The sequence below is a fragment of the Rhipicephalus sanguineus genome, chromosome 1 (assembly GCF_013339695.2).
Source record: "Rhipicephalus sanguineus isolate Rsan-2018 chromosome 1, BIME_Rsan_1.4, whole genome shotgun sequence".
In the NCBI taxonomy this organism is placed as follows: Eukaryota; Metazoa; Arthropoda; class Arachnida; order Ixodida; family Ixodidae; genus Rhipicephalus; species Rhipicephalus sanguineus.
The window spans coordinates 169,800,445-169,814,582 of NC_051176.1; the positions used below are offsets into that span (position 1 = coordinate 169,800,445).

Genomic DNA, 14,138 nt, shown 5'->3' on the forward strand with positions numbered 1-14,138 from the left:
AGCATGACATTTTAGTGCTAGACAGACTGGTGACACAGGAACTCCTAAGCATAGTACATAGTTTGTCACTAGTACTCACCGACTAGAAATAAAATAATTGCAGTGAGTTGTAAGACTAAATAAGGTACTGCCTGATTATTAACACCATTCTTGGTAAAAAAATATTTGACATTACCCTTGACAGCATGTGGTGGGTCAAAAAGCTTTATATTCACCTGGCTCTGTGCCACCCATACACTAGAATTTCAGTAGCTTTTTTTTTTTTTTATAGCTTAGCCTTGCACTGGTTTGCTGGCTCACAAAACTTGGTTAACTCTCAGTAAATGAAAATGCCGCATCTATGAAATCTCATGTCTGCATGTGTAATGAGTTTCGCACAAAAAAAAACGAAGCACTGGCTGTGAGGCAGACAAATGTGCTGATGGCATATGCAGCATCACAACTCCTTGTTCAGGGGCAGGCAATTTTGAATTCACTAGGGGCATGAAAGCCCTTGAAATGGTATTTTGAACTAATCAGCATTTTCTTGACACAGAACAAGTGCTGTGCGATTTCTGAAATTATATTAAACAGTTCACGGCGATTTAGTGTCCCTTTAACACATCAAGTTTAGAGAGGGGTGGTGTAGAGTTGTCACATTGAATACTATACAGCCGAACCGGAACCGGCATATATTGAACTCTAAAAAAAGGGAATTAATTTGGTATATTGGATACTTCTATATACAACTTTTAATGAATTTATTTTATTTTCGATGCAAATTTTGGTGGGCAAGTTGGCCTCATGGCATTGCTTGCCATAATGTAAAGAAGACAACTTCACGGCACTATGCAGGCTGTTGATTTTTTAACGCGATAGCGTTGGAGAGCTCGTATCGCAGAAATTCCGCTGTCGGCGTCGGGGCCGTTGGTTGTGAGCGAAAAATCATCATCTTGTCCGTGACCGAAAAATCGGAAAAGCTGCAAATAAAATAAATAATAAAAATGTTGGGTCCGAGTGAGAATCGAACCCAGGCCGTCTGCGTGGCAAGCAGGTGTTCTACCACACAGCCACGCCACTGCTTGGAGCTGCACTGAAAGTAACTTTCATGCTTCCCAAAAATACGCGTCCTGTATACTGGTGTCAAAGTACGAGATGTAATATCGGAGTAATATTGCGTGGTACAAGCGTACATTGTCATCGGGCGTCACACCATGTCAATATCATAACGACTTGGTGGTTTAAAGACAGCCACCCATTACAAAAGGCACACACATTACTGCGCGTATTCCCTTAAGACCACGTAGTGGGTGCATCGCAACTTCGAAAAAGTTTCTCGCGCATAATAGCTCCTGGTTTAAAGCATGCTACCCATTACATAAGGCACACACCTTAGTGTGCGCATTCTGTTAAACACTCGTAGTGTTGGAACTGCGCACTAGGAACAGAATATCACTATCGCGTTTAACTCTTAAAGGCGAAGCTTAAGCGTCCCCCAATTTTTAATTTTGTACTTTTGCACACTTTGTAGTTGGGAATGAGAGGTTATATGCAGGGGTGAGTTGTACACGCACCTCAAAATTTTCATACACGGCTGTGTGTAATCGCCGGGCGCCGGAAGCGTCTGGTCTGCCTTGGCCCTAATGTCGGCCTTGTTTTTCAATATAGTACTGTACTCAGCGTACTTCTTGGGATGCACGTTCGACTGTATTGATTGTCGCCAGTTTTGCGGAGCATAGCAGGTTCTTCTGTTGTACAGCACCCATGAAAACAAGTGAACTAGCGAAAGGTGAACGCGTGCAACGGGCCGGCGGTGCAACGATGAAGGATCATGCGGGAACACACATGATGGCAACCGGTAGTTTTTAATAGCTCTACGCAGCGCCCTCCTAATCACACCACCCACTCTCCCAACTGCATGCAGGCCCTTCCCTGAGGAAAAACCAAAAATTTATGAAGGAAACCCAACTTCTTGGAGCGTCTTGCGCAGCCCGGTGTTCGATATATCAAATGTTCTAACTATTTTTGTTCAATGTAGCCACACATTTTCCTATGCAACGACATTAAAGCACTGTTGTGTTTGAAAATAATTCGATATAAAGGATAAAATGATTTACCCAAATAGATATATGTAGGACAGTTTGACTGTACTTGCATTCAGTACAGCGGAATGACATTTAGCAAAGAAAGAAGTCTGTAAAAATCCTCTCCAACATTTTCTTTTAGCACATGTTTATTCAGCTCTCAATGCAATATATGTCTGCCCATTACCAAATAGTGCACAAAAAAAATTTCTCCTTCAGGCAGACCAAGAAAACATTTCACCATTCTGTGTTTTGTTATTTTACTATCAAACATGTTCAAACTTGTCATGGTTCTAATTCATTTGAAACATATAAAAGGAAAACAATTAAATTTTGTGCATTAGTTCCCAACTTGAAAATTAAGGGTTGAGAAAAACTCAGCTAATTACAAAAATGTAAACGATATAAACCCTGTACACATTGAACAGAACAGAGAAGAGTAAAAAACTTACGCCCTCCTGAAAAAATTTAATATATTACAATTAGCAATAACAGTGACAACAAAAATTATACATTTAGTAAAAAAATCTGCACGAAATTTTATTACTCATGTTCCCCTATCTACCAAAACTAAACCATAAAAATGCTAAAACGCACTAGAATGATGGCCCAAGTATTCACACGACTAAGCCAGATGTGCCACACTAAAGCTCTTGATATGTGATCAGGCCACTACTGGCCTCCACAGGATAAAAAAAGATGTACAAGATCCATTATACACTGTCAGCACAGATACCATTCACAAAACAAAGTCACAATGTTCATATTTACTGCTTGTCAGTATACATACATACATACATGCATACATACATACATACATCATACATGCATGTACGCATGCATGCGGTAGACTCACGATAATTCAAACAAATTTCAAATTTTTGGGTGGCCTGGCCTGATATGTTTTCAAAGTATTTGAAAGCCGCTTAATTTGCTGCGCGAAAGCACACTCACGTATGCAGACGGACAGCAAAATATTCATTTTTTCTCAGTTTTCTTCCATTCCAGTCCTTCAGCGGTACTTCGAAACTGCATAGTATGCTCAAAGCATTCCCCAGGGTGGAGCCCAAGGTTTTTTGGGCATGTAGACGTGCACTTTAAAAGCTGCTGTTTCCAGTGTTGTCTGTGTGAATACTGTCATCAGAGCACTCATCCGATGACCTTTCTTCTTCGTTGGGTGAAGGAACATAATTTTCCTCTTCATTACTTTCTACAAACCCAGAAGTGTCAGTCCCACAGAATGCCACGCACAAAAACAACGCTAACCAACAATATCCTTTCCACCGTTTCCTTGTTGGACTCTTATGGGTGCTGCCACCTCTAGAGAACGTGATGAGAAAGCTGTCATAAGCACTTGTGCCACTATCCAAAAGATGGCACACCGATTAAAATGCCTTGGCGGATGCCTCCCAGCAGCTGATTGGGCAAGTTGCTCTGTGATGGCAGGCGCTTCCAGTGAGCAAATCACAAAGGGTTAACGACTTTAATGAGCACCTAAATTTAAGTACACGAGCGTTCTCGCACAGTGACCCCATCGAAATGCAGCCACTGTGGCCAGGAATAGAACCTGCAATCTTGAGCTTCGCAGCACGACACATTACCCGCTTAAGCTATCACAGCGAGTCAATTGACAAGATCATGAGTCTATATGCATAAGGTCAAAAGCAGGCGGACATTGCAACACATCCGAAGCAGACTGTAAGCTTAACTGTCAACAACAAGGACATCGCCACCAAGCAAGTGTCTGCAGAAATTACTCCAAAGTGTTTCAGGCTCTATACGGTAGCATTCCTGGATGTTGAGTCAGCACTTTGGATAAAGCTCTGCGATGCCCATGCTTACGACATTACAGTGAACAGACTACTGCTGAAGAAGCAAGTGGAACAACTAGCCATGGTATTTGGAGATGTCACATTTAGCAACAGATGGCTGGAACCTTTAAGACGAGGCATAGTGCGACATGCAAGTCTGCGATGAATGTGACAGCACCAGTATAGACATGGTAGTCTCCAAGTGCAAAACAATTGAGCTGCCAGCTGTCCTTCTTACAAGATTCATTGCTGAACGATTGCAACCTGCATGAGTTGCAATCAGATCAGGTCTACCTTATTGTGCCTGTGCAACATATGTGTGGGTTGCATTACACACCACACAACTTTTTCTGCTGAGGGAAAGTACACATGCACTTCTTCATGAATAGTACCTAGTCCCCCCCCCCTTTATCTCACAATCACTGGCGGCATTCTAATGGTAGTCAAAACACTCAGCGTCAATTCGACATTATTTTGGCCTTTCAGCAGTGGCATCGAGTTTCTAACAGTACTAGACCTCAGCAACTCAATAATCCGCCTTTTCACGATCAATCATGTAATAGTATCCGAAAAATGAAATCGTAGCAGCAATTTTTTATATTAAGCTTGAAGTGCTACTTTTTCTTAAGAACTCGAACAACAGTGCCACTCAGTGCGAGTTCAACATAAACAAAAAGCTTATTGAACGTTAAATGAAGCACTGAGACAAGCCTTTTAAATTTAAAGTGGTAGGCCACTCAAAAAAATTTTGATTCAGAGCAGCCAGCGTTGAAATAACTTTTTCTTCAAAACAAGCATGTCTGATTTAACTTACCCAGCCATTCATAGTGCAAAACATTGATTATTTATTTACTGGGAGGTAATTTTTGTCAAAAATTGCATTAAAAGTGCTAGTCACGTCAGCCGTGATTAGTGACTAATGAGTGGCTTAATTCGGTAAAGCTTTGGCATTTGTGCAACTAAAGGTTGGAGCTATGCAATAAACTAGGATAAAATATTATGCAGTAAATATCAAAGAAGTAATGCTAAAAAAAAGAAAGACCGGGAAAAAGAGCCAATTTAGACTGAACCTGTTTGCAATATCAGCTGTAAATTGAAAAATATTCCATCAATTTCTTTTATTCTAGTTCACTGCACAGATATATATGTTGTAAATTATTATGCAAAATTTAATTTCAAAGTACACCCTGAGAAAAAAGTTATGAAAGTTTGCGCCACATGATTTGGAGCAAATTCTTATTTTGAGAAAAATGCAAACAAAGATTTCAGAGCTTGCAAAAAGTGTGTGTCCACCTTGTGGCCATTTTTAGAGATTTAAGAACAGGTAGAAACACACAGTTATATTTAATGACATCTTCTTATGTAACGGTCAAAATAAAATTTATAAAGTATTTTGAATATCATTAATATAGACGAAACAACTTTCTTTTGAAGCCAACCAAATTCACAAATCTGGAGTCCCCCTGCACCCAATAGTAGACTTCTCGCGCTCACCACTGCGATCACTATCCACGTAGCTCCACCGGATAATTTCACCACTGACCGGAAAGACCGCGTCTCATGTGCGCAACGCGGATGACTTCGTCGGACTAACATCAAACCTACGACTGGAGAACGACGAGTGCCTGATATCGTTTGATGTGGTGTCTATGTTCAGCGTGTATCCACACGACGAACCGAATCCCGTCTTTTCCGCCGTGGACGGTGCATCACGTGACACCGCGTCACAGATTTGTGCCATTCGTGCCGCGTCCGCGGACGTCGCGGACGGAAAATGCCAAGCTCTTTTTCGCATTCGGATTGGCGCGGAATAACACAACAGATTTAGGCAAGGGTGCCATTAGAGGTCTGGCAACAAGCGCTGTTCTTTTTTTTTCGTTTTGTTTCCTAGATTTAGCCAACGAAGGCGCATCACGGTGTCCTGTCGTTCTATGCGAGAACCCACGCACGACAGCAACTGAACAAACTGCTCTCTTGACACTCGCAGCAGCCTCCAGTATTCTTCGGTGTCGCTAACTAAAAGCTCATGGTACAGTTGGTGTTGCATACCCAGATGCTTGTTAGCGATGTAGTCTTTTTGCCAACAAGATCTCTTTGCAGGAAAGAAGAGCGCTTCATCGTCTAATTCTGATAATGCAACAGCCATTGCAGCTAATCGTCGCTTTCTTTCGAACTCCATCTTCAACTTAACAGAAACTCTGCACCATAGACGGAAACAAAAAAACCTTCATTACTTTGGCTAGCGATGAATGTGTTTCCGACTTCCAGACTGCTCGCGCCATCTACAGAAAAAAGGAACAAGCAGGCATTCACACATTATTATGACCTCTGAGATTTGGTAGCTATCGCAGATCACCGAGCTCCTGTTCTGCCAATAGAGGCAATCACTAAGCCTACAGCTGTCAGAAAATGAGTACGGCACTCGGAAAGAGTACCAAATTGTCATGAATACGTTGCCGGCGAAGCTTGAGGACACAAACCTAAAGCCGATACAATCGTCAGTTTGGGACTAACAGCCCACGCAACGCGACAAAGAGCTTAAAGATTCGAAGCGGGCAGCTCTCGCTTCAGACAGTGCCGCCATGTTTTTTTTTCTCCGGCGCGTCCGTCTACTCGCTTCGTCCGTCGTCTGGATGTGCTTCGCAGCCGGACGAGCGGCGGAACAATCGTCCGCGGAAGAGATTTCCGCGGAGAAGTCCGTCGTGTGGATACACGCTCACCAGCATACCGATACAACTGGCAGTCACAGTGACCCGGGATGCCTTAGAACACGACAGTGATCTGAACGAGAGAACTCCTTTGAGTGTGGACGAAATCTGTCGACTCCTGGAACTCTGCCTATCGAATCCGTATTTTTCCTTTAAAGGCGAATACTACAGGCAGACAAGAGGAGCACCAATGGGAGCCTCAATCTCAGTGATCGTGGCCAACATCACCATGGAAAATGTTGAAGCGAGAGCCCTGAGCACCTATGCACAGAAACCCAAAGTGTTCCTCGGGTACGTGGACGATTGTTTCTGCATTATAAAGGCATCGCAAGTCCCCAACCTACCAGGCCATCTAAACTCCATAGAACCGGACATTCAGTTCACTTGTGAGCGCGAAAAAGATGAATCCCTTCCATTCCTTGATTTACTAATCAAGCAAGTGGGAGATTCCCTAAGTTTCTCAGTCTACCGCAAACCTACGCATATAGGCCACCACCTGCACTTTAATTCAAATCACCCTGCAAGCCACAAAACATCAGTAGTCAACACTTTGATAAGAAGAACGGAAACTCATTGCACACCAAAATCAGACAGAGGGAAAGAAAGAAACACCGTGTTCAACGAACTCCAAAAAAACGGCTACCCGCCCCATTTCATTCAGAAAGCAATCCGGCAGCAAAAAAGAAAAGCACTTCCAACGGATCCCCCATCGTCGCCGCCTTCCCAGAAGCGAATCTCTCTCCCCTACGTGAAGGGCACCAGTGAAGCCATTAGCAGACTCCTAAAGAAGGAAGGCACAACGGTCGCACACAAGCCAACCAACACAATAAATCTTCTACCGAAACCCAAGGACCTTCCACCAAGAGGAAGAGCGCAAGGCGTCATCTACAAAATCAAATGTTCCGACTGCCAGGCCGCGTACATTGGCGAAACAAAAAACTTGACCAAAAGAATTAACAGCACAAAAACGACGTCAGGACATTCTCAAGACAACGGAACCCCTTTGCAGAACACTCGGAAGATGCCGACCATAAGATTGAGTTTGAAAAAACCGAAATCCTAACAACAGAAACTAACCAACAAAAACGGCTGTTACTGGAGTCATGGTTCATCCAAAACACCGAAGGCAACTTGAACCGATGCAAGGGAAACCTGCCGTCAGTATACATTCACGGACTAACCACAGCAAGAAAACCAATGCAAACAAAGTCGCGGGTGAGCACAACCATCCCCGGCCGCCCCCAGCCCATCATTCCCATGCAACCGCAGCAACCACAATCCCCTCAACGCTCTCACCACCAAAAAAGACGCGCCTTCCCTCCTTGTCCCCAGCTGGTTCGAAAGAGAAGTTAAGAGTTGCACCTCGACACCTCCGCTGTCACTCCCCCTGAAGAAAGAATCGAGTTGATTCCGAAACGTCGGGAAATGAACCCATTTTTTGGTTGGAGCCCTTTGAAAGTCTTAATGTGGTTTCAGTTGCGCTATACGAGCATGGGGTATGGAAAACTTGCTGTAACTCGCAAACTAATAATGATAGGAAGATAATTTTTGTTGCAACGTATTTTTGAATGTTTGGGCATGCACAAAAAACTAAAAATCGATCTTGCGAAAAAGAAATTGACTTTTGAAGGCGGCACCTACCACCTTAACGGACAGTACAATGCCTTTCGTGGTCCAAAAACCAGGAGGCACGACTCTCTCGAGGAGATAAACCTTTATGTGTAAGAGCAGCGTGCAAAGGACCTTCAACTGTCTTGCGAAGGAATTCAGACAAAACTCGAGCAGTTGCCGTAACAAGAGGGAATCAGCCAATCAGCATTTCAAGCAAGTCAAGGCTGGGTGGGGCCCAGAAGTTCACACAGTGCGACGGACTCTCCCTTTTTCACAGAACAACCATCTACCACTGTCTGCCAGCAAGATATGAGAAACAGCTGGTGGCATTCCAGCACTATGTTATCAAGCTCTGACACAAAAACAGTTACATTCTGGACTAGATTGCGCATTCCAACCAAACTACAAACTACTTTAATATGCCAGGCTGCAAAGCAATCAAGGCGAAAGCATCAAAGGATGTGCACCTGTTAGCAACAGGCCACGAGCAAACACACTTTTATGTTGCTGTGATGTACAGCTGAAGGGTGGAAGATGCCATTGTACACTGTGTTTTGCCAAAAGACCGTGCCAGTGAATGAAGAGTTCCCTGACAAGAATTTCGTATCTGTACGAATGAAAAGGGACTCAAGAAGAAGGTCGAACGACAGTTTGAGATGGTGTGCATGAAGCAACCGGGAGCAGACTTGACGCTTCCAAACGTGCTCATCTTGACTCAAACAGAGGCCATATTTGCCCAGACATGAAGCATCTGGCCCAGGCGGCTCGTACTGACCCAACCATCATACTCATAACTTTCACCACGATATCACAGCTACAACTGCTGGATGTCGCCCTTTGGCCACAGAAAGAACACGCAGCCCCTATTCAGTGTATTCACCCCTGGTGAAGGTGCTTTTGCTTCCTTCACTGCCTGAGATCGGCAATTATATACAGTGTCTGTATATATCACCAGAGGTTGGGAGTTGAAAAATAACTCCTTTATGTTGGACACTACTGTGGTTTTTGCAGTGTAATGCCTGGTGTCTTTCAGAGGCAGAGTACAAAAGCACATGTCAATACATAAAGTAGACTTTCAGTAAACGGAAATCTCTTTAAACGGAACAACTGCCCCTAATATGATTGGTTTCATACGTGGATTCTGCACCCCTGCTCCTCTCTCGGTGAACGGAACCCATGTTAAATGGAACACATTTTCCTCGTCCCTTCAGGTTCCGTTTAATGAGTCTACTGTAAGTGGGGAAAGCTGAAGTGCAACGGACTCTCCCTTTTTCACAGAACAACCATCTACCAGTGTCTGCCAGCAAGATATGAACTGCACTGACATGGAAAATCGCATAGAACAGCCGGACCACATTAAGATACTCGGACTACTGTGGAACACCAGATCAGACAAGCTAAGCTTGAACGTCGTCCATTCGGGATTTGCGCCCCTTTCTTGTTGAGGAGGATGGCTTGTTGCGAATTGAAACAAGAATTTGGAACGCTGTGTACCACGAAGGCATCAAACACCCAATCCTGCTTCCCGGTAACCACATCGCCACCGAACTCATCGCAACGGGCTTACACCGGAGGCTTCTTCACGCAGGAGTCGCAACAACCATCGCAGAACTCCGAGAGCGCTTCTGGGTGACGAAGGGGAAGCAGTGCGTGAAAAGAGTGATCGGGCGGTGTACTTGGTGCACGCGATTAAGGGTGAAACCTGCGACGGCTCCGATGGCGGCGCTACCTGCTGACCGAGTGAATGTGTCCAAACCATTTGACATTGCTGGTGTAGATTTTATTGGACCAGTGTACCTGAAGAGTGAGCCAGCACAAAAATCCTACATCGTACTGTTCACCTGCGCGGTAGTACGTACTATTCATCTGGACCTTGTCTTGCGCTCAACAGCCGACAGTTTCTTGGAAGCTGTTCGGCGTTTCATTGCACATCGTGGACTTCCTTCAGTGATCTACTCTGACAATGCTCTGTGCTTTAAACGTGCTTCTCACGAACTTCGTGCCGTATATGATACTATTCGGGGCAGTGAGGTTGGGAATTATCTGTCTGCTCATAGCATTACAGTAAAATCTCGTTAATTCGACCCCCGTTAATTCGGAATTTCGGTTAATTCGGACGCGGCGTCTGGTCCCGTCCAAAATGTGCATTGTTCTATGGCTGAGAACTCTCATTAATTCGGACAGATTCGACCGCGCTTCGGTTAATTCGAACTCCCGACCGAGGTCGGGTCGAGACGGGGAAGCAGCAGCGGATACCGCCACGGCCGCAGTTCGGATATAATTCGGATTCGCAGCCGAAATCGACGGCGCATCTAACAACTTCGAGATCGGATCATGGCCTCCGAGATTTAAAACGAGGTAACGAGATCGGATTATGGCCTCCGAGATTTAAAACGAGCTTTGCATCTCGGAGGCACATACACAATGAAAGGCAGCGCATCGCTACTGTCATCAGCAACAGGCAACATGGCGACGGTCCGTCCGCGTCATGGAGGCCGCGTTATCAACGCGATCAGCCAGCCACGAGTGGTGGATGATGAGAATAGCATAGAATATGGCATAAGGCATCGTTCCGCGATAGCACCCCTGGTGTTCCGCAACGTGCGCGGTGAAGCGTTGTGCAGGCCTGGCGTTCCGGACTTTCCGCACGCCTTTCTACGTACGAGCCGTGCAACATTATCAACACTGACGAGACAGCGCTGTTCTTTAAGGCTCTGCCCGAGAAGACGATCGTGTTTAAGGGGGACCCGTGCGTCGGCGGGAAACGGAGTAGAGAGCGGGTGACGGTTCTTCTGGCTACGAACATGACCGGCACAGAGTAGCTGCCGCTGCTGGTGATCGGAAATGCTGCGAAGCCAAGATGTTTTAAGAACATTAAGCAGCTGCCTGTCGACTACCGCTTTAATAGAAAGGCTTGGATGACGGCCGAAATATTTCAAGCCTGGCTGCGTCAGCTAGACCGCCGCTTGCGGCACAGTGTGCGCGGACAGCCACCTTCAGGAACTTAGCAAAATTGTGATTTCCTTGCACGTTGCCTCCGCGAAGCAAACCGCGATCACCGACTTCTTTAAGAAATAAAAGTCTGGTGGTGGCGGAAACATTTTTCTAGTGTTTTGATCGTACTCGCGATAATTCGAACCCTCGGTTAATTCGGACATTCTCTCTGGTCCCGTGAAGTCCGAATTAACGGGGTTTTACTGTATGTGGAAATTCTCTGCTGACAGCGCTCCTTGGTGGGGAGGATTTCGGGAGCGTATGGTGAGGTCAGTAAAAGAAAACTTGAGGAGAACTCTAGGGAGGTCACTTCTAGATTATGGTCAAATGAGCACGGTCCTAGCAGAAATTGAAGCCATCATTAACAAGAGACCTCTGACGTATTCATATCCTGCCCCAGAGGAACCAGAAGTCTTGACACCTGCCCATTTCTTGCATGGCAAGCGACTGACGGCACTTCCTGACTTAGAAACTGTAGCCATGGTACCTAGCTCCCATACTGAGCTACTTAAAACATGGATACAGAGACAAAAGATGCAAAAAGACTTCTGGAATCGCTGGTACAAGGAATATTTATTACTCCTTAGAAGCGGCCATAATAGGCCAGTGATGGACATCACTAGTATTGCTGAAGGCAATATAGTCATAGTGCGTGATAATGCCTTGCCCAAGTTGTGTTGGAAACTCGCACATGTCCTGAAGAACATTACCGGAAACGACGGCATTGTGCGTGCATGTCGCCTAAAGCTAGCCAACGGCAAAGTAATCACGCGGCCTATACAACATTTGTGTTGCCTAGAAATGCACCCGTAGCAATTCGTGGGCCGGAAGTGTTAATAACAGAAAACATAGCTCGCGCTAGAAGGAGAGGGAGACGAGAAACGGCGCGTGGCACGCGGAGCTTTGGGTTTTTTCACTGGAATAAACGGCAGCGTTGGGACGCGCTGCTCTATATCTTCAGGCGTATTGTCCTTAAACCTGGTTTACATTAAAACGAAGTCTTCAGATTTTACAGAAGCTCTGCAGCTCACGAAGTTCCAGTAGTTAGCTGTACTTTAGCAATGTAGAGAAACCACAGGCTTCAAACCACAGCCAATGTACAGCAATGGCAGAAGCATGCTAGGCGCACCTGTACTTGGGCAGGATCAATCATGTCCTGGGGAATGGTGAAGGCACCAAGCAGAAAGCCACCTCCTTCACGTGGATGAGGCAGCCCGCCAGATGCACTCCCCCTAGGTCCTCCACCTCCCAAGGTAGAGCCAGTACTGGCAGCCCCTGATGATGACGAACCCCCCGAGGACGGCTGTGGTGGTGGCCGTTGCACCAGGTGAATAACTTTGCCGTTAACATCTGCACACAAGAAAAGGACACCAACAGCTATTCAGGATGCCCACATGTGCATAACTGAAGTAATACTGCTTCCATTGCAACAATGAATGTCACCAGAAGTATCCATATGGATGCCCACACAGGCAAGTGGAACAAAAGGGTCAGTCATTAACTAAGAGACAAGGCAACTATACGCAGAATACCCCATACCTATAATAGCTTAAACATATACAGCCCTATGTCATGCTTTCTTGTTGATATTTCGCATTCTTTTTTTTCCCACTAACTTCATGTTTAAACAGTGCTAGATTTACTTCTGGCCACACAATCAAGTGCATGGTCACTTACAGTAAAACTAATGCAAAATAGAGGGTGTTAGTGTGAATACAGGACTTGCACCTGATACACATATATAGTTTCCCCATTTTTTTACATTAAAGCCCTCTGGTAATATTTTGTTATAGTCCAGTTTTCATTATATGCGCCGTTCATTTTCACAAGCTTTCTACCAGATGCATTGGAACTAAAAAATGGAATTAACTTATGCAAAAATTACCCTTGAAATATCTGGTTATGCTAAAAAAAGTTAACACTTATGTAGAAATAAATGAGGTGTCTATAAAGCACACAGACATTTACACATACAATTTGTGAGCTACTTCAGGCCAGCTTCGTGTGCACTGGCAGCTCGATATGCGCTGGCCCTATGTCATGCTTTCTTGTTGATATTTCGCATTCTGCTAACTTCATGTTTAAACAGTGCTCGATGGCCATACAATCAAGTGCATGGTCACTTACAGTAAAACTAATGCAAAATAGAGGGTGTTAGTGTGAATACAGGACTTGCACCTGACACACATATATAGTTTCCCCATTTTTTTACATTAAGGCCCTCTGGTAATATTTTGTTATAGTCCAGTTTTCATTATATGCGCCGTTCATTTTCACAAGCTTTCTACCAGATGCATTGGAACTGAAAAATGGAATTAACTTATGCAAAAAATTACCCTTGAAATATCTGGTTATGCTAAAAAAAGTTAACACTTATGTAGAAATAAATGAGGTGTCTATAAAGCACACAGACATTTACACAACAATTTTTACTGGCCTTCGTGTGCCTGCAATAGCAGCTATGCGAATGGTGGTACTCTGGTGATGTCAACTCCTGTAAAGCTTCGACAATGATTTGCCTTTTATGGAAATGCTCCAGCTAGAACAGCTACATTTCCACTAGTTTGATCATACTTTGACTGTGTGCTTGCATAACGCTATGTTTTTCAACAGTGCCTGTATTTTTGCTACAGTTAATTATGTAAATGCCAGAATTAGGAGCTCAGCAATACTTAAATATTTACTGCATATTCTCTTTATACACAGCCATCGTGTACATGCCGAGCCGTAATATCTAGACTCAGTGTAATAATCTGAGACAAGTAGTATTGCAGGCTCTTGTGTGAAAGCAAGAAGGTCACATCAAGCGAGTGAACAAGCGTCTACATAAGTTTCGGAAGCAAGGCACAATACTGGCCATTACTTGATGAACTTCAATAATTATCATTTCACTCATAATTGTAGTCGCACAGTGTTGTGTATAAAAAGACTTTCCGACCAAAAATCCAATA

The 14,138-nt window shown here is 44.4% G+C and overlaps 1 protein-coding gene across 2 annotated transcripts in view; it reads right to left on the reverse strand.

Annotated features, from left to right (window-relative positions):
* Positions 1-14,138, reverse strand: part of LOC119402067 (large proline-rich protein BAG6) — a 170,261-nt gene that overhangs the window by 148,848 nt on the left and 7,275 nt on the right. For both annotated transcript variants that reach the window (XM_037669174.2, XM_037669158.2), the window contains exon 5: positions 12,317-12,537. In XM_037669174.2, the coding sequence (XP_037525102.1) occupies positions 12,317-12,537 (221 nt within the window). The remainder of the gene's footprint in view (positions 1-12,316; positions 12,538-14,138) is intronic.